At 46.9% G+C, this 25,768-nt stretch overlaps 1 protein-coding gene across 3 annotated transcripts in view; it reads left to right on the forward strand.

Moving 5' to 3' along the window:
* LOC119173567 (mitochondrial transcription rescue factor 1) overlaps nucleotides 1-25,768 on the forward strand; it is a 71,149-nt gene that overhangs the window by 7,492 nt on the left and 37,889 nt on the right. For all 3 annotated transcript variants that reach the window (XM_037424371.2, XM_037424370.2, XM_075896389.1), the window contains exon 2: nucleotides 2,187-2,323. In XM_037424371.2, the coding sequence (XP_037280268.1) occupies nucleotides 2,187-2,323 (137 nt within the window). The remainder of the gene's footprint in view (nucleotides 1-2,186; nucleotides 2,324-25,768) is intronic.

Consider the following 25,768-nt stretch of genomic DNA (forward strand, 5'->3'; position numbering starts at 1 on the left):
CACTCAAACAACATGTTGTAGTGTGCTGGGTGCCAGGGCACCGTGAGATCCAAGGCAACGTGAGGGCGGATCAGCTCGCTGCATCCGTTCATGAGAGCACCGCCATTACATCCATATCGATCCCGGCCCTTGATCTTAAGCCGTCTCTCAAACGAAACCTCAGGGATTACTGGCAGAGCAAGTGGGATACACACACACAAAACAAACTACACGTTATCAAGCCACACCGTGGCCATTGGCCACCAGTATCAAAATCACGTCTAACAGAGGTAACAGTAACAAGACTCAGGATAGGACACACATACACGACACACACACATCTTTTGTCCGGTGGTGATCCACCATTGTGTGATAAATGTGGTGAGGCGTTATCAGTTCTTCACGTTTTAATTCAATGTAAACATTTAGACACTCTAAGAAGACAACACTTTCTATTATCCTACCAACAACATATACCTCTACACCCTGCAATGTTCGTTGGCAGGGAACCACTTTTTAGTAATAAATCATTGTTAGCGTTTTTAAAAGAAATTCATAATTTTCATATCATACACCCGGGCATTCCGTAGCACAACCTCTCCAGAGAGGTTTTTGCTGCGGTGGCTACACAGGAAAGCTCTTGCCTCACGGCCCTTGGACGCAAGGGTACTAACGTGTGAGGTACTTCTGCTAATGCCATACATGTCCACCATTGTTTTTCATTATCACCAACTTTTGTCACCTATTCACACCACACACACCTTTCACGGCATGGTCATGATTTTATTACTTGTATGTTTTTACCCGCCTTACTGCGAGGAATTTTATGGCCCTTATACAGCCGCTAATCACAATCATTGTCCACATTCCTTGTCCCATGAACTGGCACTCTTTGGCCATCAAATGGCCCTTGCACCAAAAAACACCATATATCATCATCAGATATATCGGCCCGCTAGTGTGTATTGGAAAAAAGAGAAAAACGGCGGTGAAATTTCTAACAAACACACAGGAAGACTGTCGTGGCCCGTCTTCTTGGTGTTTCTCAAAGCTTCAGTGCTGTTTTTCTCTTCTTTTCACTACGTACCAACTCGCCCAAGCCTCGACTTTCTCAATAGTTGATGATCTTGTTGAAAAGGGCTCAAGATCTCCAACAACACAGACAAAAGAAGCCAGTCGTACATGCTGTTTTAGGACTTGTTCCTCAATGATAACAAATAAATTATGTTTATGGAGGGGAGCAGAATTGTTTAACGTGGCACAAATTTTGATGGTGGAGTGTAGAAACTGCAGCTCTGAAAGCACGAGCTGTGCATGGTTTTAATTAGTAGTAACCAACAAGCCCAAGCTTTGACTCTAGTGATTTCTAAATGCTGAGGTTTAATCTGTCATATGCATAGTCCCTGTGCTGATTCTGTAAACTTGCCTCCTGTCTTTTAAATAGCACAAGTGTACTTGCATGGGTTGTGAAACACATTCCTTCAATTGAAGAGTGTCAACCAACATGACACAGGTTGTGACCTCCCCAAAAAAAGCACGAAAAGCTGTTTGAACATGAATAGTTTTTGTTTTGACCACAATGTGGAGCCACCAACCGAATAGATCTTAAGTAGCATTGTTTGGGGGCATTCATCCAAGGGCTGTCATCTCCAGTATGTTGAGGCACCCGGCCAGGCAGCAATGGGAGGCAGGGTCACTGGGCAGCATGTTGACTTGCCTGCTTTTAATTGGTGGCAAGAGAGGGCCTACTGCTTGAATATATCTGGATATGCATGCCACAAGCAAGGTATTTGTATTGCACAATGGCTCACGTATAGTGTATGGGACACAGTGTAGTTGGTACCAGAGGAATTCCAATTAACTGTCACAGCTCTGGTGGAAGTACCTATTTTAAGGTGCCAAGAAGTGTTTTGCTCTTGTTTTGCTTACACTGCCTTGCTGCATTTTAGTCTCATTTCATAACACATGCCCTCGAGCGTGGCATTACAGACGAATGCTTAGTGCTTCACGCTGGTTTGCAGTTGTGCTGTTCAAGGTTTCATCATTTTTTTTTATTTCCGAGATATCACCATAGGACCTATCTGCTTCCTTTTTATGCAGCCTTCTTACAATGCCAGTGTAGACAGATGTCTTAAGCTGGTAAAGTTTTTGCCGTTAGTTTGGAGCATTTGGGCAGCTTGGTGATGGGGTTACACTTCTATTGGAAGGATGAAGAGGAGGAGGAGGAAGAAGAAGAAGCAGAAGAAGAAGAGAGCCAGCAGCCTGGAGACAATGAGAAAATTGCCTATGTGAGCTCACTCCGAATCGACAGCATTATGAAGGCGGGTGTCAACCTGTCAAAGACGTACGTAGAGCACTAGCACTCCTCTTGTCTAATTGGTGCGACTGTTTATTGCACTAGTGTGTTATGAGTCTTATGAAGGAAAGGGGGTTTTTCATCCACTTCAATTCCCTTCAGTTTAAGTTAGAATCATTGGACTACATTTAACACACCACAAATAAAGTTCCCGATAAAATAATTCCGTCGAACACATGATGACAATGCGATGGCACTGTCATTGGGTGTTGTGCCTACCCCTATTGTTGCTGTGTTTTCGTTGCGTGTGCGTGCACTGTTCGTCATGTGGCAGTAAAAACGCTGTACCAATGAGCTGCCATGGTTATACGCCCGGAAAGACACTAGAAACATGGAATAGTAAGATTGTTTTTTTCCAGCTCGCTGTTTACAGTTACCGTCGCAAGAAGTTACCCGCAGCTGTAAAGTGCAAGAACTTGTCTTCAATGCCGCTTCATCTCTCATCATTGTGATGTGCCTCATGGCTTTTCTTTTTTGAATAAGCCTTTTGTAGAGGCACAGCGACCACGTTTACTTCACAACACATTCATGTTGGGGATTTCATATGCAGGAAATTTTTCGTGGTTGCCATTGAACTGCAAAAATATTAGATGCATCAAAATGATTTCGTTAACTGGAGTGAAATCAGTCATGGAGCACATGTTTCTTTCTGGGTGGGCACGGTTCATCAAAGCAGCAGTAAATAAAACGATAACTTCGACTATTCTTTTCTTGATTCTATGCAGTTGCGATTACACACCTGATGCAATTGTATCGGACAGGGCTCTTCTGGGTGAAGTGCGCTTCATGAGATTTTATGTCAGCCAGAATTCACAGAAAAACAGCACTCGGGAAACTTGCAGAGCCTGTTTAGGAGCTGTAGGCGTTTTTCAGTCTCGACTTGAGTTTATGAAGGGCGCCGTGGATTTGACAGGTATGTGATCGCATTGTCTTGCTTAGGGCAGCACGGATTTTTTCAAAAAAAGAATACACAACAGAGAGCGTCCTTTCTTTCGTATGTTTTTTTTCTAACCAAATCGGTGCTCCCTTATGCAAGATATCGAAGGAACTATCCCTTCAACTGACCACATTGTCCATAAGATATAGTTGAAATGTAAAAGTGAGCGTATCACCGCATGAAAGTGTCGGCGAGATCGCCCTTGTCGTTTGCTTGAATAACTTTTCCGGCACGTTTGTTATATGCGAGGATTTACCGTGATGATTCGTAACTATGTATTTTTACTTTGTGCATTTTTATATCGTACCCAAAAGACTATTGCTCTACTGGGTCAGTCATTCTTGCATTAGTTGACAAATCAAAATGCACACATATGACCTAGACTGCGGCAATGATGATGACGTTTCACAAGTGAGTCACATTACTGCTGTTAGATACATAAGGTTTTGATTACATTCCTAGAACTGGGACTACACGTCAATATGAGTCGTATGTTCAGTTAAGAGCTTGTCTTATAGCCACTGCAACTTATTTTCTTGTGACCACCACTTCTATGCATGTGGAAAGTGCACCGACATGTGGTGCTCGGAGGCAGCTTTTACACCTGCTGCACCAGTTGTCACGTGGTCATGGAGAGCGGTAGTGAGGTTTGAGCTTAGATGGCTCTGTGGCATTGCTACAAGAGCCCCGTACAAAATCAATGGAGCCTGCTGGTGTTTACAAACATGGAGTAGGTCTATTGGCTGTCATTGTCACTAGATAATATAGAAAATGAGCTCCTCGGACAATTCCCTTTTTGTACTTTCACAGCGAGGGCTTCTTTAAAAAAAAAAAAAACATCCTCACATGCTACCTTAGGCATAGGAGGGTTTATCGGTCATCTGCCAGTCACAAGCCGAAGATGGCAGGCTCTATGACATGCTTCGGTAAAAACAAAAGTGTTCACACTCATCACCTTGGCTACGAGGGGCACGGGCTAACATTATGAAGTGTTAAGCACTCTTTAATATCTTACAAAAAGTGGATGAGAGAGCGCCCTTTATCGTAGCTCAGATTGTAGGCCATCAAACACATAATTAGAAGGCTGTGGGTTCAAATACCACATAAGGGTACGTTGATTTTTATCCACATCAACATATTTTCCTTTAGTTAAGACTCATTACACTACAGTTCAGGAGCCACACATACGTCATGCCCCCTATGCTTTACTTGGCTTAATTGTCTGCCGGTTTCATGGGTTGCGATAGCCTCGTAAGTCACCAGTGTAGAGCAGGCGCATAGCCGTAAATTTTTTTGGGGGGACACCACCTTTATTTTGGAAGGGGCACCCCCTTGAAATGGTCATTTTTTGCTCTCTATGCCATGGCAAAAAACATTTCGGGTGGAAAGGCACATGCCCGGTGTGCCACCCCCTGGCTATGCCCTTGGTGTAGAGACCCCACTGAAGGTCGAGGCTTGGCAAGCCACAGAACCGTGCACGCTGTCACTTGCGCATGTGTCAAGTGCTACAGGGCAAAGTACAAAGTGTGCAGTCCGGCGTTTCAAAGGGGTCGTTGGTCAGAGAAGTAAACACGTCCTTACGGTGCAGCAGGGAGATTCGTCCTGGTGCACACGTCATGCCGAATCTCCAGTATTTGAGACTGCGTGCAGTGCCACACAAGAAAAACCACCAAGCATGCTTGGAAGGCGCAACACAGTCATAGTGAAAGCTGAAAGGGCAGCCTTGCAAGAGCCTTTTTTAAACACTCTTTGGGTTACTGCTAAAAGCACACTTGCAGGGTACCCACTATGCTATTAACCATCATAATTATTGTGGGAGGCATCCACTACGTCATTCTTTGAAGAAGCTTGCTACACTTGTAGGGAATTTCGTGCAATTTTTCAATGCTGTAGTTGATGACAAAGAATTATCCCTGTGGCATTTGTAATGGGTTGAAGCATTCGACAACCCACTTGTTATGCAGTTCTCACTGTATGACGATGGGTTGTTGCTTTCCTGTTTTAAAACGCTTCATTACACGTATTAACGCAATTGCTTTCCCATCATGAAGCCTGAGTGTCAAGCATTGGTGTAGCTCGGTAGTAAAATACTGGGCTGACACGTAGGGCACCCGGGTTCAAATACCATTTTTTTCTCGGTATTTTTCCGTTACTTAGTTTTTTTTTTCTTATTTTGCATAGCCGTGGTTAAGGACGCCAGCGGCCGCGGCAGACAACTATGGCGCCAAGAACATCCCTTGTTGTGATCTCATAACAGGTTTCACACTAAAAATGGTGGCTCCACTTGTTGTTGAAGTGAACGGGAGAGGGCAGGTATCAGCAGAAAAAAAGAAATGCCCGTGCCAATGCTTCAGGCACGCTCCGATCCCCGCGTCCTCCTCTCCTTAATTTAGCTTGTACTGGTCTGCAAGGGCTGACCTTTGGCCTTGTTGGAACAATATATCTGAAGTAATTTAGCGCAGATTTTTCTAGACTAGACCAGATGTGTGTGTGTCCCCTTCGTCTTGTAGAGTCTCGAGAAACATGTGCCAAATCACTACAGATATGCTGGTCAGCAAAAAAGCACCCATGCGTGTAAAAATATGCCATGAGCTACAGCTAACCTCAGCCCATCCCTGCAGCTGGTGCTAACAAACATCCTAAAATACAAGAAAAGTGACGAAAAACACACATGTAAAACAACCACACGCAAAACAATGTAACGCACACCAAATGCAATCTTACGAACATCCGACTCATCATATGGGAGCCGGCAAGAACGAGTGGGGTTGTCACATTCACGAACCTACAATAAAACCATCCGACGTCAACCATGCAAAACCCTAAACATCAGAAAAGAGTGTTAGTAAAGCGCTCGGATTTTCTTGCTTCTGTCAGGCAGCAAACGCCTCCATGTTAAGGTCACTGGAAACCGCTATAAGTCCCTCTAGCTTGCAAAAGTAGCGAAACGTCTTGATCCAGCCACCGCACCCTGCAATAGACCGGTTGACAACAAGCGACTTTTTTCCTTTGTGCCCCACCTAGCGGTGGCAGCCCTGTGCTGGCGAGAGGCACGAATGATTGCTGTTGCAACCATTGGTTCAGACAATTCTCACCAGTGGAGAGTAGTGCCTCGGTCACATTGTTGTTGCAATATAGAAGCGTTTATATACTTGAAGTTGAGTGGGCGCATTATTTGTTTCAAATGATTGTATTGAGCATGACGTGTTAGTATTCTGGGTATCAATGCTTTCGGTGGCCTCACCATGCGGAAGATGAAAACAGTTTCTTTTTTTTTCTTCTTTGTTCCTCACAGTGATAAAAATATTGTTACGGTGAGAGATGTTTATTTCACTGGGCAAGGTGATAGATGGCCGCGGAAGGCTTAGCCTAGTGAGAGTCTAATTGCATTTTCTTCTTCTCTTCTATACTTCGTTCAAAGTACGGTATCAGTTCCCTTGGTGCAGACGATGCCCACCGGTCGAGTCAGTGTGTACTGCGAGCACGATATGGCTTCAAACAGTCGACATGTACAACGTCAGGTTTTCTGAATGAATGACCGGTAGATGGGATCCGTGATATGGCGTACGTATTATCACTAAGGCGCGACGACAAAGGGATACGTGTAGCGGGCCGGAAACTTTTGGCAGAAGCCACGCTTGTGGTATGGAACCCACAGCCACACCCTCTCTCCTTTACTGTAAAAGACATGTCGATGTTGCTTACTGTAGCGAGCCTTCAAATAGTTTTTGAATGCCAAAGTACGGAGACGAGCGATGTGTCCTGCTTTTTCTGCCCGACAGAGTGCTTCAGCGATAGGTGGCTTTTCCTGCTTCAAAAATGGGACAATGTTGTCAACAGTTGTGCATGGTGGACGGTTGTAGAGCAGCTAGAACGGGCTAGAACCGGTGGTCTCATGTAGTGCAGTATTGTAGGCTTGTGTCATAAAAGGGAAAATTGGGTCCCAGTTCTTGTGCTGCGAGTCAACGTACATAGCGAGCATGTAAATGAGGGTCCTGTTGATGCGCTTTGTGAGCCCGTTAGTCTGTGGATGGTATGAAGTGGCGTGCCGAAATTGGGAAACAGACTTGCAAAGCAGCTCGTCCACGACCTTGGCTAAAAAATGACGGCCGCGATACTGATAATGGCGTGAGGGGACCCATGCAGAAGGATGATGTAGCGTAGTATGAAGTCCGAAACGTGGTCAACCGTTGCGGCAGTCTGTCGAGAGAAGCGGAAGTCATGATAGGAGATCAGCATCTACGTGACGGCGGCCTATCTTGAAACACACGTCAAAGTCATGTTCTTGCAAACATGGAGCCTATTGTACAAGGCTCCTGGATGGATCACGTAGACCAGTGAGCCAAAAGAGTGAGTGGTGGTCTGTGACGATGGAGAATCGGTGGCCATTAAGGTACGGTCGAAACTTGTGCACCGTGAAAACGACTGCCAGTCATTCTTGCTCTATAACGGTGCAACTGCATTCAGCTTTGCTCAAAGAACAGCTTGCATAGGCAATGACATGTTTAGCGGCTCCGTGACGCTGAACTAAGACTGTGCCGATGCCGATTTCACTGGCGTCACTGTGCACTTCAGTTGGTGCTCATGCTACGAAATGGCAAAGAACAGACCCGGAAGGCAGTCGAAACTTTAGCTCAGAAAATGATGATTCACACTCATTTGTCCACTGGAAAGGCAAATCTTTGCTGAGCAGACGAGTAAGGGACTCAGCCACATCAGCGAAGTTGGGCACAAAGCGTTGGAAATATGAGCACAGGCCTAAGAAGCTCCGAAGCTCTCATATTGAACGTGGTTAGGGAAGCTGCTCACCATGTTTACCCTACGTAGATCAGGCTGGACGCCGGTTTTGTCTACGGGATGTCCAAAGACTATAGTTTCACGGTCACCGAAATGGCATTTTTAAAAATTCAGTGTAGGCACCACTTTCTCAAGGCATGTCAGAACATTACAAAGGCGATGATTGTGTTCGTCAAACGTGCATCCAAAAATTGCCACGTCGTCAAGATAGCGAAGGCATATTTCCCATTTTAAGCCGCAGACAACTTTGTCCATAAAACGCACAAATGTGGCAGGAGCATTGCATAAACGAAGTGACATGACATTAAACTCAAATAGTCCATCTGGAGCTTTCAGCTGCAGCAGGGCACACAGTAGGAATAGCCCCGGCCTCAAGAAGAGGCCTCGTACTGCCAGTGAAACCCAACTGGTTCGCCAACACAGGATTTACCCTGTAGCAGCTCACCGCAAAGTGAAGGGAGCAAATGCGGCTGTTCTTCATAGGCATCCAGTCCCTTTGTCCAACAGCGTGTACGAAGTCTACCCGCTGGCTGCGTTGAGGTTAGTGGCTTGGAAAGGTATGAAATGCCATGCGCTTCCCGCTTTTTCCACGCCTCGACGTGCAGGTTCTCATTACGCGGTTCCCTGACACTGGCACGTATTGTCGCTCTGAATGATCGTACTCACACGCAACAAAGCACAACGCAAATCAGTTGATGAGACACGATGAATCGCACGCACGCTTCAACGCAGCAAAGAGAGCCACTAGTGAGAGCATGGCTTGGAGTCTGCTCCAAACATACTCAGAGATCGTCGACGTCATCGTTAGTAGCGTATAGTCACTCAGGATGCTATTTGTGGAATGTACCAAACCAAACACGTAGCACTAGTGTTGATGTCGCAGGGCAGTCTATTTTTCATTTTTTCTCCTTAGCTTTTCTATGCTGTTTGATGTCAAAATAAAATAACAACACGACGGATGCCATTCAAGTTTGGCCAAGAAGACCTATGCATACCAAGTGATTGAATGATGGGCACATCTCGATCTTGAAATTTGATGTCAGTGCTCCTTTAACAAATATAACAGTCACTGCCCAGGGGCTAGACGACCCCTGAATAACTTTCTTTGCTAGCGTTTTTTCTACCTGCTGGGCAATTATTTTGCACTCGGACGGAGATTCTCTGTATAGCTTCTGGCGAATGGAATGGGCAGAACCAGTATTGATAACATGGCGAGTCTGTGAAACTGGTATCAAAATTTCTTGGTCATTCAGCGCGCTATCGAAGACTGATGAATGCTTGGAGAGAGTTTGCACTAATTTTTCCCTATTCTCTGATAACAACTTATTCACCATGCTCAGTGATACGTAATCACAGGGGTATGCCATATCGGATGCATCTTTTTTGCTGTCGCTAATGACCACAATGGTAACGTTCTTCATGGCGTCCAGTTCAAACTTTGCCATACGTGTTTTGCAAGGCAAAAAAATTGGCTCATACGATGAGTTCATTAACCACAGTAAGGACTTCTTGCAGCTTGTGGAAATTACGCAATGTGGTACGAACACACCTTTTTTTTTGCGCAGCCCAGCTGCGACACCACAAACATCGACAGGCACTTGAACGATGGAGCCCCTCAGTAGAATTTTATCCTCAACGACGGAAATAGTCTGTTGGCACTGCGTGGGCTCCTTAAGATATGTAGACACTATAATTTCACCAGCACCGTAGTACACGGTGGCACCACATTTTGCAAGAATGTCTCCTAGGGCAACACCGTAAGTAGACTTATGAAGAACAGCAAACTCTGCCTTGAGCAATTTTGCGCCGAAAGTAACACTTGCACTACCCACTGCCACCGGGCGTAATGGTTCTCCACTCGCTGCACGAGTTTTAAAACAAATACTCATAACAGTATCAGCTGCTTCTGTGTGGACTAAACCTGACGTGGGAACACCATCTATGAGAACGCTGACCTTATTCTGAGACACAGAAACTGGCAGAGGCATATCTTTGTGCAGTGAAAAATGCCTAGTGACCTCACGTTCAGCGGCCGCGGCGTCTAGTTTCCCAGAAGAGACGGCGAGATGAGATGTCGATGTCCTGGTGACGGTGATTGACAATAACGGGAAGTCGGTGGCGTCACTCTCTGTACAGAAACAGGTGAATCGCTGTGATAGTTCAGAGGGAAGTCATAGCTGTAGTAGCTGTCCGGTGACCGACGATAATTACCTCGTGTACTTGTGCGCCATGGGAGTACGAGTGATTGTTCATACAGCAGTAGAGGTGCACGATGGCACTCTGAGCAAAAGCGAGCTGTGTGTCCACGGATGCCACAGTGAAAGCACACAGGCGCTTCACGCACCACATGTGGCCGAAGGTTGACAGCAAGATCTTGCCACGCTGTCATGCAGTCGTCTCGCAGCTCATAGTTGTTGGTATGACATTGCAGCTCTTCTGGTGCCCTCGAGTTGGCGAAGCCCGTAGCATTGATGGCTGCAGGCGGGGTGTTGCACTGCAGAAAAGCGTCATGGACATGTGCTGTTGACGTAGCGACATAAGCATCCCGTTGATTGAGTTCTTCGCGCACTATGTGCCATATAGCTTATGCCAGATCGCTAGATGGAGGGACCACACCAATGCTCGGGGCAGTGGTGACGTTAGGAAGCCGACTAAACTTTGCCGAGATGCGCCGAGCTTTAAGTGCCTCGAAGGTTTGGCAATGCCACATGATGTAATATGCTGACTGTATGTCATCTTTGCCTATCAGATAATGATAAATGACTTTAGCGATTCCTTTAAGGAGACGGCCGACCTTATCTTCATCTGTCATGAGCCGGCCCACACTTTTACACTAGTTCAGTACTTCCTCTGTGTACATCATGCACGTTCCCCTTGGGACTCGAACTTATTGGCTCAGTGTCTGCTTGGAACGCTTCTTTTTCATAGACGGGTCGCCAAAGCACTTCTTTTATCTAATCAACGAAATTAGCCCATGTGGTCAAGTTATCCTCGTGATTCTCGAACCACATCAATGCAGTTTCATCAAGAAACAGTGGTACGTAGTCCTGCTGGCTGGCGGTGTTCCATTTGTTAGAGACTCACCCACCGCTTTAGCCATTCCTTGACTTCTTCCCCAGCTTTCCCAGAGAAGGTGCAAGGCTCCCCGTAACGTTGTCCTGGAGTGTTAGGTGAAGGCGGTGAGATCTTCCCGGCGGGGTTCATCACGGTTGACAGTGGTGGAAGGCCTGCGAGCCTGCGGCTTCGACGAAGCTCCACGGGTTGCTCTTCCGTCATTCTTTCTGGGGGCTCCAATGCGTTACCCCGCACCTCCACCAATGATACAGGAAGAGATGTTTATTTTACAGGGCGAGGTGATAGATGGTCGCAGAAGGCTTGAACTTCCTCCTTCTCTTCTACACTTTGTCCAAAGTACAGTATCAATATATTCTGAAGGAAGGTATGGGCCCAAAAATGACCCGCAAGAAATTTTCGCCGCCGGAAAGCACCTGGCTACGCGAAGCAGCCTTTAGCCTGGCCTGCAAGTTTTTGTTTGTGGATATGTGTGAGAATTATTTTAGCAACGCTATTATTGTTTTAGTATTCTTTATGCCGTAGATCTGTGTGCCAGAGACAATGCAGAGTCGCACCCACATCTTCCAACATTACATAGTTCGAAACTCAAACCTTTGTTTTCCTCCATGGGGTGGCTTGAGCACTAGAAGCTCACAAGGAAAATACTGTTAGTTATTTTGCTACATCATGGCGTGTTTTGGCACATCAGATTGGTCAAGGCATCTTCATTGAAGCAATTTACAAGATTTCGTTCCTATCCACAATGCTTTTGGCAAGTTCGAGTAATACTGCATGACACTGTCAAGAAAAAACTACAATCATATATGCCGCACCGAGCATTTTTGCTAATTTGCGAAGACACAAAGAATAAAAGCTACCGAGCAAGCAAATAAAAGGGGATCAGTGCTGACACCAAACCTTCAAAAGAAAAACTTTGCGACGAATTAATGCAATAAAACCAAATCTTTTAATAAATAGTCTTTTACACTTGTACCTCTCCAAAAAGTTACCTAACTCAGCTCTTTTCTAATGCAAATCTTCTTCCTAAGTAAACTTATTATAGTACTTTATAAACAAAATATGCTTATAGTTGAAAATACTATGCCATTGTGTGAATACTTCTGAACAGTGACAAATGTAATAATAGCGCAGGTTTTCCAGTGCACACTACACTAGGGTGATACCAAGAGTGATCGAACATGCATGTCTGGTCGATATTTTCATTTTGTCTGGGTTATTTATATGTTACGTGTGCACATTCAGTGGACACAGAGCTGGAAATTTTATTCCCGAAAAACACTTCCAGCGCACTAAAACAATATTTGAAGATAATGGCATTGGTATCCTCTTTTTGCTCATCACAATATTTTCGCATTTCACGGCCGAATTGGACGTGAACTGTACATGTTGTAGGCTGTGTTCAGATAAGAACGTTGATGCATGTTCGCGGGCCCCTATAATTTCGCCACAAAAAATATATTTTGTTTTCCGAGTTCCCGGGATCACAAAACCACTTTAGGTATTGTGAAAAAATTTTACCTTCTTAAAAAAATTAAATGTGTCCATCGAGCAATAACCGCTTCTTTCAAATCACGCAAAATTGGGATTTTGATGAGATCCCACAAAAAAACTGTTGTAGCTATAGGCCTGAAAATTTTAGGCCACATACTAAGAATAGTTTTTTTTAATAAACCATCACTACATTGAAGTCTTGGCACTGTTCTTTCAGGCGAAACAATTGCAAACTGGGCACACAGTTCAATATAACTTGTGTTGTGGTCAAGTTCGCACCTCTACACTAATTTTTATTTCTCCGTGCATATAAATGTCAGACTTCCGCGAAAATTCGAGAGCGTTGCCACATGTTAGGTTAACAGATTCGCAGAACATTATTGCTGAGTGTGACGTCAAACGTTAAGCAAAAACATTCAACTGAGGACGTCTCTCCGAATATGCAATACTTGACCAAAAAAGAAAAAAAAAGCCATCTCCGATTTTCTTCATACTCTTCTGAGTTAAACCCAAGCACATGCTATAACTTAATATCTAAAAACATGTTGCATTATTTTTGTGAGAACGGAGTTACAAAGGGCGAAAAGTGGTAAAAATGACGTAAACTGAGTAACCGCGAGATCGAGTGAGCAGGGGGCAATAGTTGCCATTATCAATATTTTTAGGTCGTCAATGTGTGCTGTGAATGTCAATAAATAATGGAATGACCAAGAAAGAACAGGGCCAGATGGTTTCTGTGCATTATATTTACGATTTTCTATGCATTTCACAAAAACTTGTACGTGGATCCCAGCCACTGCGCATGCCACAATGTCACCTGCTTCACAAGAATCGCTTTCAAGGTCATTTGCGAATGCAAGCCTGCGTATACCTCATGAAGGGTGTGGCTGTAGAGGATCCACCGCTGGTTATTTATTGTTTCCTGTAGCATGACAGTGATCTGATAATGCTGAAGGTGCGTGGCGGCACAAGCGGTGCGTCTGTGACCCGATAGCACTCCCTGCAACCGAACATTGCTCCCTGTGAACCTTTCTCATCAATATATACAAGAAATGATCCCATCAGCAACTGGACACCTTATTCGGAAATCTAAAAAACTCAGAGCCACCCTTGGGGTGTGGTCAAGTCCGGACCTCTACACCAGATCAAAGCTGAATCCGGAAGACATCCAGGCAGCAATGAAATACTGCACTGAAGATAAGCTAAACAGCACCCAACAAATCCCAAACAAAACGGATGTCATCGCAATTATATCAAAAGAACAAAAAAAGTACATTTCCAAACCAGGTCCATTCGGGAAACATTTTGTTTGTTTAAAGCGGCTCACCCAGACACTGGTATCGGGTTGTTCTGCTCCCTGAGGCCAAAATGGGTTGTGTGCACCTCGCCTCATGAAGTCTCAGCTAAGTTCACGGGCCTTAGAAATAGCCACTACTCGAAAAAGAAGTGGCCAAGACCTTCGCAATCTCACTGTTTGTAAAGCGCCGTCTTCACGGCGTTCCCTGTGCTTTTGTGACACTTGCCCCACACCTCAAGCTATAACCGCATCTGGCCTAGGAATCCCAGAAGATGATGAAGTTCCGTTCGCAACCTGGGATAAAAGAGACTTCATCAAAAGACAAGTCAGGATGCTTTCATGCAACACCTTCAACAGTGTTTGAGAAAATGGGTGCCACACGAGTACATTCGGCGCATTCAGGGCAGAGCCATTAGTGAAGCTAAACAATACCTCTAAAGAGGCTGCATCCTCCTGCTTTTTCGTTTCGCAGAAAATTGCACCATAGTTCTACCTGGAGAAGTTCAGCCGTATTACTGGCAAAAAACTCAAGTCTCGACATTTATGTGCGTCGTCAGGACTAGAAAAGAAGCCCGCAGTTGCGCTGTCATCATGACACTGGCCACGACACCGCCCACGCATGCTACACTTCCGCAAAGGTGCAAGAGTGGCTCAAAAATGTTGTTCCCTTACATGCACATGTCACAGACGTCAATGACGATCCCCCGAGCCGTTTTAAGAACAGATACCAGCTCCACGAGCTCTTAGTGATGAAATATGCCTTGATGAAGTGGCTATTTTCTACAGTGGGGCACGCCAAGAGTGCTAGCGATGCAATTAAAGGTGTCGTTAAGCATCGTTCAACATGTCAAGCTGTTTTTCTTTGTGCACAAAAGAAAATTCACGACTTAAAAATGTTGACAATGGCAACTATTTCTCTCTGCTCGCTCGATTTCGGGGTTACTCAGTTTACATCATTTTTACCACTTTTCGTGCTTTGTAACTCTGTTCTCACAAAAATGATGCAACATGTTTTCACAGATTAAGTTAGAGCATGTGCTTGGGTTCAATTCTGAAGAGCATGAAGAAAATGAAAGATGGCCTTTTTTTAAAAATAATCTTCAAAATATTACATTTAGAGAGACATGTCCTCAGTTAAATGTTTCTGCTCAAGGTATGGTGTCACACTCGGCAATAACGTTCTGCAAATTTGTTAACCTAACATGTGGCAATGCTCTTGAAATTTCAGGAAAGTCTGACATTTATAAGCGCGCAGAAAAAAATTCTCATATTTGAGCAATTATGAGCTGTGTGCTGATTTCGTGATTTTTTGTTCGAAAGAGCAGCTCTAAATCTGCAAAGTAATGACGGTTTATCAAATAAAACTATTCTTAGTATGTGGCCTAAACATTTGAGACTGTGATGATGTGGATTGTGTGGCCCGTGACGGGGCGAAGAGGGAACGGCAGTTCTGCTCTGCGGTACGCCTTGGAGGCGAAGACGAGAAAAAGGAAGCGCGAGCGGGGCGTGCGGCTCGGGCAGTTGGAGCGTGACACGGTTCGAACGGCAGCTGCTGGTCGGCGGTTCGGGTCGCGACATCGCTTAACCAGGCGTCCGGCAGCCTTGCGGACCTGGTGAGCTGGCTGCCTGCTTCGGGCTGCGTCACTCAACCAGGTGTCCGGCAGCCTTGCGGACCTGGTGAGCTGGCTTCCCGCTCTGTGGACGGCGCTGACACGGGGACCGGCAGCATAGTCTGTTCGTGGCCTGAGGTCCTGGGGCCCGAGTGGTGGCACGAGGTGGCCGCGGCTCATGTTGGCGACGGGCCATTAACGTGCACTGCAGTGGCCTGGTGATCTACCGGCCTGCAGCACCACCATCACCACCACCACCACCACCACCACCACCACCACCACCACCACCACCACCACCACCTCACCACGGTCAAGGCAGCGTGACTGCACAAGGAACACTGGTGACGACCGACCTCGCTGCAGCGACAACAGTCATAACGGCGAGTAGGACAGTTCGTGTGCCGAGGCGCGTAGGACGTTTGGCATGTAAATAAGGAACGCTATAGTGTGTTGTGTGTGAATTGTAAGAGTTATCGGTTGTGTTAAAGTCTGTGTTGTGTGTACAGAGTCACATGACTGCCGGTTGATTTATTCCGGATCCTGGGCCCACATTACACCATAACAGAAACCTACAGCTGCAACAATGTTTTTTTTTTTTGGGGGGGGGGGGGGGGATCTCGCACTTCAGAATCTTTTTTAAGAAAGGAAAATTTTTTTTGAGAGACGAAAAGTGGTTTTGTGGACCTGGGAATTTGAAGAAGAAAATGGACTTTTTCTGGCGAAATTAAAGGGGGTCAGCTGTCACAGAACGAGCGCTAAAAAAGAGCGCGCCGCCAAATCCTTGCGACAACGGGCGGCAGAAACGCCGCGAGGTAAAAAGAGAAAAAAAAAGAAAGCAAACATCGAGGGCTCCCGGGCGCGCGCTCTCCCCGCAGAAGCACGGCTTCGCAGACGAACCTCCTCACCCCACATCGGCGGCCCAGCAAGCCCGCGATTTTTCCAGAAAGAAGTGGGCGGGGCCATACCGAGTTGACTCACCGGCCGGAGAGGGCATTCCAACTGTCTCGCCCTCTTCCCAGCTTTCGCCGCGTATCGCGCCGACGAAATGACCAGAAATTTCTGGAAGGTGGCGCGGAAGGTATTTAATCGAGCGGCCGAGACGACAGAACAGGTGGTGACGGAAGTTAACGCCAGAGCGCGTAGGAATTCCGCCGTGGAGTCGGCGAAGGTTCTGCCCGTAGTGACAGAACAGGAGGAGACGGAAGTGAGCGCCAGAGTGCGTAGAGAGTCCGCCGTGTAGTCGGCGAAGTTTGTGGTCCGTAGGGACGGCTCGAGCTACAGGCAAGAGTGTGTGTTTACCGCTATCGAGCGAAGACCCGTGGCAACCGCTGCGAGTGTGAAGCCGTCGTGTTCCGGCGAAGAAGTTGAAGTTGGAAGAGTGGCCAATTGAAGACGGGAGGTTTCCTGGGAGAGAACTTCGAGAGCTGCGGAACGACAACAGCGCTGGACTTTGAGTGAGTGATTCTCGGAAGAGTATCATTCAGACTTTTGTTCCAAGGACTTTGGACTGAATAGGTTTTATATCTCTTTGGTCTTTAAGTGTCTTGGTTGTTCAATGCATGCGACTGCATTGTAGTGCGTATTGTTGTCTGTGTCCGTTGTTTCAAGTGTGGTTGATTGTACTGTGTAGTACATTGTCGGTTTGGTGACGTATTGTATGTAACTATTGTGGAGTGTGCATACGTGTGTATTGTTTTTGATCTGCCGTTAATGAGAATATAATTTTGTTTGTTTATCAACTCTCGGCTCTGACTTGTTCTTTGGGCCACAGCCGGCGTCCGCTGGCGCCCCAATAAGGACCACTTCTAAATTGTCCACGCTTTCGTGGTGCGGTTCGGGGGGCCGATACTTCGGCTCTTGGAATTAGCCCGGCGATCGCCTCCCTAATTAACGGGACAGGTGTGACAATTAATCTGGCGTCCGCGAAACAGGACTTTTTGGTGCACAGTGTGTCCAAAGTAGTGAGAAAGAGCCTCGAGTTGTTGATACTGCTATCGGACCGATTTTGTGTGTTGTTCAGTGTTCTCGTTAACGAGTGCAGGGGAGTGTTCCGATAGACTGATTTAGGCAGATACTTTTTGCACGCGGCAAGGTTGTATTTGCGAGTTGCGAGACACAATGGATCTCGAAAAGTTAGTTGCTCTTGGTGAAAAGATGGGTCTTTCTGGCGCCGAACTACGGAAGTGGGTCACCCAGAAGGAAAAAGAAGAAAAAGAGAGAGCCAAAGAAGAAAAAGCAGCCGAGCTGGAAAAAGAGAGGTTGGCGGTCGAAAGAGCCAAAGCGGAAAAAGAAGCTGAGGTGGAGAGAGAGAGGTTGGCGGCAGAGAGGGCCAAGGAAGAAAAGGCAGCTGAGTTGGAGAGAGATAGGCTGGCCGCTGAAAGGGCGAGAGAAGAAAGAGAAGCAAAAGAGCGACAGCTGAGAGAAGAAAGAGAGGCAAAAGAGCGACAGCTGAAGGAAGAAAGAGAGCAGCAATTGAAGTTGGAGCTGGAGAGAGAAAAGTTGGCAGCCGAAAGGGCGAGAGAAGAAAGAGAAGCGAGGGAGCGCCAGCTGAAAGAAGAAAGAGAAGCGGAGATGGCTGAAAGGGAACGGCAGCGGCAGCACGAAATTGAACTCGAGCGGCTCCGTTTTCAACAGCGAAACGAAACTCCCGTCCAAGCTAGAGTTGAAAGCAGCGAACGGGAAGATCACGGCTTCCGCTTGAACCCAAGCAAACTGCTCGTAGCGTTTGATGAAAGGAAGGACGACCTAGACGCGTACCTCCACAGATTTGAGACGATTGCGAGGAGCCAGAATTGGCCGGAACATCAATGGGCAACTGCTTTGAGTACCTGCTTGAGTGGTGAAGCGCTCAGTGTGTACGGTAGGCTGACGCCGACCGATGCAGCCAACTATGCAAAGGTGAAAGCTGCTTTGCTGAAGCGATTTAGATTTACCGTGGAAGGATTCCGGGACAGATTTAGGACAGGAAAGCCAGCTGATGGTGAGACAGCTACGCAGTATGCTGCCCGACTTTGCCACTATTTCGACAGATGGATTGAACTTTCAGGGACAGCACAGGAGTACGATGAGCTTAGAGAGCTGCTAATTAGAGAACAATTTCTTACTAGTTGCCACCCAAGCCTGTCACTGTACTTGAAAGAGAGGAAGGCTGACTCACTTGAAGACATGCTTGAATTGGCTGATCAATTCTTGGAAGCGCAAGGTGGCACTAATTTGGCCAAGGTAAAGAAGGAGTGTCCCGATGATTCGAAGAAACTGGCTCCCGAAGAAAAGAAGCGTGCACCAGAGAGCATTCCGCGATGTTTTCTGTGCAACCGAGTGGGTCATCGCGCGAAAAATTGCCGAACTAACTTCACGAGCCCCACGGTTGTAAAATGTTTCAAATGTGGTCAGACTGGGCACAAAGCAGACGCTTGTCGAAACGGAGTGAGTCAAACTCACCAGGTATCCTGTGTGCAAGCAGCACCGAAATCTGATAATAATGCCGTCACTGATGGATTCGTAGAGTTGAAGAATGGGGAGAAAATTCCTATTGTTGGTGCTGTAATGTCAAAACAGCCAACCGGTGTTACGAAGGGAATGCCAACGCTTCCTGGAAAGATTGCAGGCAAGAAGATTACGGTTCTAAGAGACACCGGTAGCTCCACGGTTATCGTGAGGAGAAATTTGGTTCGGGAAAGAGAGTTGACAGGCAGAACGAAACCGGTTTGCCTAATTGACCGTACGGTCCGGATGCTTCCCGAAGCAGAAATTGAGGTTGAAACCCCGTACTTCAGCGGGAAGGTTACTGCGTTATGCATGACGACCCCCCTGTATGACCTTGTCATCGGAAACATCGACGGGGCGCGAGGGCCAAGTGATCCAGAATGTTTGGGAGAAGACCCGAAGATAGAGCCCTCGCCAACACAGCGGCCGCGAGATACAATGGAGGAACATCCCGTGACGGATCTCACTAGAGCACAAGGTGAAGCTGCGGCGCAAGAGACAGCGAAGGAGAAGACGATCGTGTCCAATAAGTTCACGGGCCGAGCAACTGGACTTACGTCGGCACGACCTCAACCGACCGACAGTGTAAAGGAGACGGAGTTGGCCAGCCGGGCAAAATGTAGAGGCATGATCAAGCGGGTAAATAAACAGACAGGACCCGTCGAATGTAATGACGCATTAACGGTGTCGGAAGAGAGAACGATGGCTGAGACGACGCCTCAGATATCGTCGTTGGAAAAGGCTCGCCTAAAAAGAACGTGGAAGCACAAGAAGAGATCGAGCGAGCACCGCAAAAAGGGGCGCAAGCGCTGTTCGAAGTACTCAAGATAGGTGCTGAGGTGGAATCAGATTGTGTTTGGCAGTGTTGAGTGCCATATGTTGTGTTAACGTTGTGTTATCCTGTGTCACAAGTGTCGAAGTGTTGTGCTGTGATGTGATGTATAGTATTGTACCTTTGTTGTACTGAGAGAACTTTGTACATTTGTATTATTGGGAATGTGTGGTGGAGTGTTGTACTCATGTGCTTGTGGTTGTGTTTTCACGTGTTGTTTAATTGAATTACAATGTACAATTGTATTGCGTGATATATTGTGAATGTGACGTGTCACGAGCGACGGATTGTGTTACAGTCTGTGAGAATGTGTGGTGACTGTTCGCGCTCGTTTGTGTGGTTTTGAATATTATGAGATAATATTCTTAAAGTGGGGGGCAGTGTCACAGAACGAGCGCTAAAAAAGAGCGCGCCGCCAAATCCTTGCGACAACGGGCGGCAGAAACGCCGCGAGGTAAAAAGAGAAAAAAAAAGAAAGCAAACATCGAGGGCTCCCGGGCGCGCGCTCTCCCCGCAGAAGCACGGCTTCGCAGACGAACCTCCTCACCCCACATCGGCGGCCCAGCAAGCCCGCGATTTTTCCAGAAAGAAGTGGGCGGGGCCATACCGAGTTGACTCACCGGCCGGAGAGGGCATTCCAACTGTCTCGCCCTCTTCCCAGCTTTCGCCGCGTATCGCGCCGACGAAATGACCAGAAATTTCTGGAAGGTGGCGCGGAAGGTATTTAATCGAGCGGCCGAGACGACAGAACAGGTGGTGACGGAAGTTAACGCCAGAGCGCGTAGGAATTCCGCCGTGGAGTCGGCGAAGGTTCTGCCCGTAGTGACAGAACAGGAGGAGACGGAAGTGAGCGCCAGAGTGCGTAGAGAGTCCGCCGTGTAGTCGGCGAAGTTTGTGGTCCGTAGGGACGGCTCGAGCTACAGGCAAGAGTGTGTGTTTACCGCTATCGAGCGAAGACCCGTGGCAACCGCTGCGAGTGTGAAGCCGTCGTGTTCCGGCGAAGAAGTTGAAGTTGGAAGAGTGGCCAATTGAAGACGGGAGGTTTCCTGGGAGAGAACTTCGAGAGCTGCGGAACGACAACAGCGCTGGACTTTGAGTGAGTGATTCTCGGAAGAGTATCATTCAGACTTTTGTTCCAAGGACTTTGGACTGAATAGGTTTTATATCTCTTTGGTCTTTAAGTGTCTTGGTTGTTCAATGCATGCGACTGCATTGTAGTGCGTATTGTTGTCTGTGTCCGTTTCAAGTGTGGTTGATTGTACTGTGTAGTACATTGTCGGTTTGGTGACGTATTGTATGTAACTATTGTGGAGTGTGCATACGTGTGTATTGTTTTTGATCTGCCGTTAATGAGAATATAATTTTGTTTGTTTATCAACTCTCGGCTCTGACTTGTTCTTTGGGCCACAGCCGGCGTCCGCTGGCGCCCCAATAAGGACCACTTCTAAATTGTCCACGCTTTCGTGGTGCGGTTCGGGGGGCCGATACTTCGGCTCTTGGAATTAGCCCGGCGATCGCCTCCCTAATTAACGGGACAGGTGTGACATCAGCGGACATGCACATCTGAACACAGCCTGTATTAAAAAGGCTTGTGGTTGGTTTTAATATGCATTTATGCATTATTGGGAGTTACATTCATGCTCTTTTATGCTGTCCTCAAAAAGAAAAAGAAAAGTGAGAAAATGGCAAACACGACTCAGATAAAAAGTTTGCTATGTGTGATGCACCTTGGTATGTTTCCTATTTCACGCGATAACCTCGAAAATTTGTGAAATATAGAGCAAGGCCATCTGCGATTGACCGCTTTCCTACAAGTAATGTAAATAAAGTGAGAAAATAATTAAAAAAGCAAATAAAAATAACTTCGGTCTTATTATTGGGCAAACATTTTTATCAGAGAGCACGTAGGTCAATCTGTCTAGTTTCAATATCGTGTGTCCTCATTCGATTTGTCAATGAGATATAACCGGCCGGAATGATCCTTGCTGAGCGTTCTTTCTGTAGTGCGTTTGATTTGTTTGTTTATTTACTTATCATAGGGGGCAGGGGTACCCACAGCGCCCAAGGGCATTATAGGGGGGGGGGGGGGAAGAATAAAAAATTTAACACCGAATGCGAATACTTACACTTCTACATCATAATAATGCAATTCATTGTCAACTACGTAGTGGCATGTGGGAGTAAACAATACAAAGCAGCATCACAGTACTGTTTCGTCCTTACACATCCTCCCGAGTACACTACTGTAGACCCTGAAGTAATCTTGAAAATACTTCATGTGAAGTAACCTCAGCTACTTCAGAAGGCAACCTATTCCACCGCGCTATTGTACTGGGAAAAAAAAGTCATTTTAAATGCGTCAGTGCGGCAGCTTATTTCCCTCATCTTATTGGCATGCTTGTTATCAGTTTCCATAGTGTGTAAACCTACACTTTTTTGTGTTCTTTCAGCAAAACTTCACTCTGCAGGCTTCTCTTCAGGAAAAATGCATTTTTCAATGCATTTGAGAAGCAAAATGCAAGATGAGAAGCACATCTTTGACTAGCCTGTGCAACGCTGTCTGTCCGTGTCTCCATGCCAACGCGCTGCCAAGTAGGTTGCGCTTTCCCTGGCAGTGCGCAGTGACGTCACTCTCCTTTGTTCGCCGTACGCTCGCCATGTGTCGCCTCTCTCTCGCTTCACCCTCTCCACTGCTTGCAGCGTCCGAGCGCACATTGAGTGAACACTCTTTCAGCTCGTTTTTCTGCGAGGAGAAAACGCCAGAAAGTGAAGCTCCTTCGCCTGCCAAAACATTCACCGAAGCGATTTGGCCTAACCCAGCCATCTCCAGCGTTGCGAGGGTTAGGAGAGCCCATCGCGTTCACGAATGGTAACGTCACGACTGCAGCACCGACGAGGCGCGAGCCAGGAAAGCCGAACGCTAGCGTTGGCAGTGTAAAACCAACGACACCGACGAGGTGCAAGTCAAGCACGCCAATCTCGTTTGAGAATGAAGACTGCATGCAGGTAAGACTGATGCGACGCGAGCAAAGAAAATCGAGCGCAAGTGTCTTCAACGCGTCGACAAGACGCGAACCAAGGAAGCCGAGCAGAAGCACCGACAGTCAAAGGCCAATGCCGGTGAATCCTCGCCGTCGCCGCCGTTGGCAACGTCTTGAAAGCACTGCGTGCCCTCCCCCGAAGCACCCGCCCGCAAGCGTTGTGCTCCGCGGGTCGATCAGAGGCATCTTTCCACCGAAACGCCAATCGCATACGCGCATGACGAGAGCCATTCGCGATGCTGCCAGCAATGCTGAGGTGGACACGCGCTTCCAAGGAGAGTTCCTTCAACGTAGCTTCGGTCACAGTCGCTGCTCGTGCGACCGACTGTGGTTCGACAACGACCTGTTCAATGTCGGTTTCGTCTGCAACCGCAAGCAGCTGGAGGCCGCGACCGAAGTGATTCAACGCTAATTTGGCGGGAATCCTTGCAGCTTCGCGGTCTGCGTTACTTGCAAGGATTCGTTGACGTCGGGCAAAGTTCCGACGATTAGCGTCGCGCATGGTTACCGTTACCCGCCTCAACTGCCGGAACTTCTCGAGCACCCACGTCAACGCCCATTTCAACCAGGTCAATGCCGTGTACACTGCTGCTGCTTCGCATCCCATGAGGGTTTCCTTTCGGGAGATGGCCCGTGTTTTTTTAACTACAGAAGTGGGCAGCGGGGTATCATCGCAGCACAGACTTATCAATGGGGGCATGTCAGCCTGCATGAGTTTAACACAAAATCTAGCATGCAAACAGAAAACGACGAGGGAGTCGCCATCACAGCACAGCACTGTCCTTCAATGCCATATGCATAGACACAGTCCGCTTTGCAGAGCTTCTCTTCGTTTTTCAATGCTTTTGACATGAGAGAAGCCTTTACACAGAGCCATTTTTTTATGTACTACTGTGTAATATTACTGGCGCAATGGCTTTTATAGCTGTTCGTTCCAAAATGAAGTGGCAGCAGCACACCCGTGTGCTCTCACAGTGGTATTTTGCAGCCGGCCGGTCGGCCGGTCATCTGTGTGCGAGGGGCTGAGTTGTGTCGCGACTTTCCACCAGGTGCTCCTTTTCGATGCGCCACTTGCTGGTCTCTCATATAAGCCCTGAGCTAAGAAACCACCCTTCTCTGCAGCCTACTATAAGGTGGTGAAACACAATATTGTGAGGCTCTTGAATGCTCTAAGGTGTCCTACTTTCACAGGTATGAGAAGAGCTTTGCAGGTCAAGTGGACTGCCTTGAGAAAGGCTGGTTATCTAATCCACTACATGTCCTTGTTTCTGGTGCTGGTCAGCTTCTCAAAGAGGCCAAACGTCTTCACTGTAATGGTAGCTGTGACAGGAGTGAGAATACAACTCAAGTGGCAGTCGTCCCTTACACCAAGTTTCGCACTGCCTTGACAAAATAGGGCAAGCAAGGCACTGGCGTGAAATTTGTCTTTTCCACGCCTCAGAAGCTGGAGAAACTCTGCAAACTAACATCCCCCGCCAGCAAAAGAAATGATAGGTGCCATATCAAGCACAGGGACTAGTTTGTACAATGTTGTGTATGTTATCTGGGTGTCATGGGGAAAGAAATACGTCAACCAAAAAGTCAAGATCACAGGGGCATGGGACCGGCGACATGGCACTGGCCCTTATCTCTCTCTTACTGCTTATGCAGGTGTCTTCATGAAATCCTTGAACAAGGATGCTGTAGCTTATTCCATCGAGGGCAATGTGTGTGAGCTTCACTACTTGGAAAGAGTTCTGTGGCATTTACTACAAACTTTGATGGACCGGCACTGATGGAATTGCACTTTTCGTTGCTGTTCAATAGCCAACAATGGACTCTGTACACGCCAGTGCAGCTGGTGACATTCGGCTACAAATGGACCGTGGCGGCTCATCTTCGACGGGCATGAGACCGGCGACATGGCAGTGGCACTTCTCTCTCTCTCGCTGCTTACTCAGGCTTGGGCCGTCATCAAACCCATGAACTGCAGCAGCTTATTCCACCCACGACAATGCGTGTGAGCTTCACGACGTGAAGCAGCAATTACTTTAAACTTTGATGCATCCACAAAAATGCCCAGCACTGACAGAATTGGACATTTCATTGCTTTTCAACTGCCTACAATGGATGCTGTGTGGTGTCGGTGTGGTTGGTGACATTCGGCTACAAGTTGACTGCGGCAGCACATCTTCGACAGGGCATGGGACAGACGACATGGCCGTGGCCCTTATCTTTCTTTTACTGCTTACACTGGTTGATTTTTCAAACCATATTTTTGGTTATAGTTGAAGGTTTGACAAAAACTCATCTGGCAAGGGGGGGGGGGGGGGGGTTTACTGGAAGAAATAAAACAAGCACTCGCCTTGTTCGAAAAAAAAAAAAAAACTTTTTTTTTGATCAAGGCGAGTGCCTGTTCTTCCAATATTTCTGGTCACTTTGCTGTGCCGGTTCTGCCCCTTTGTTCTGTTTTTTCACCTTTGAAATGCTCACGTTGCGATGTGTCGTGCAGATTTGCAGACGGCAGTTCAAGATGTTGCGTTGAGCTAAACCAGGGGGCTGTCACAGATGGAATGGTTCCTTGAAGGACAGGCTACGATACTTTCTAAATTGTCATCAGTTGAGGATAACCAAAAACAGACCAATGCTGATAATAGCTAAACTGAAAACACGCCTAACTCCGTTAGCAAAAAATGTTCTGGACATAGAAGAATTGCAATTAGCAATAGATAACATCAAGGAAAAACAGAAAGAAGACCAAGATGACAATGGTGGGAGAGTTGCACCAATCTGCGCCAACTGGAAATCACTGCGTCATACTGATCTAAAAAAGTTCTCTTTGTTTGATTTTCTCCATAGCTGCGCCACAAGGTGGTTTTGAAACTGAA

This window comes from Rhipicephalus microplus, chromosome 5 (assembly GCF_043290135.1).
Source record: "Rhipicephalus microplus isolate Deutch F79 chromosome 5, USDA_Rmic, whole genome shotgun sequence".
Classification (NCBI taxonomy): domain Eukaryota; kingdom Metazoa; phylum Arthropoda; class Arachnida; order Ixodida; family Ixodidae; genus Rhipicephalus; species Rhipicephalus microplus.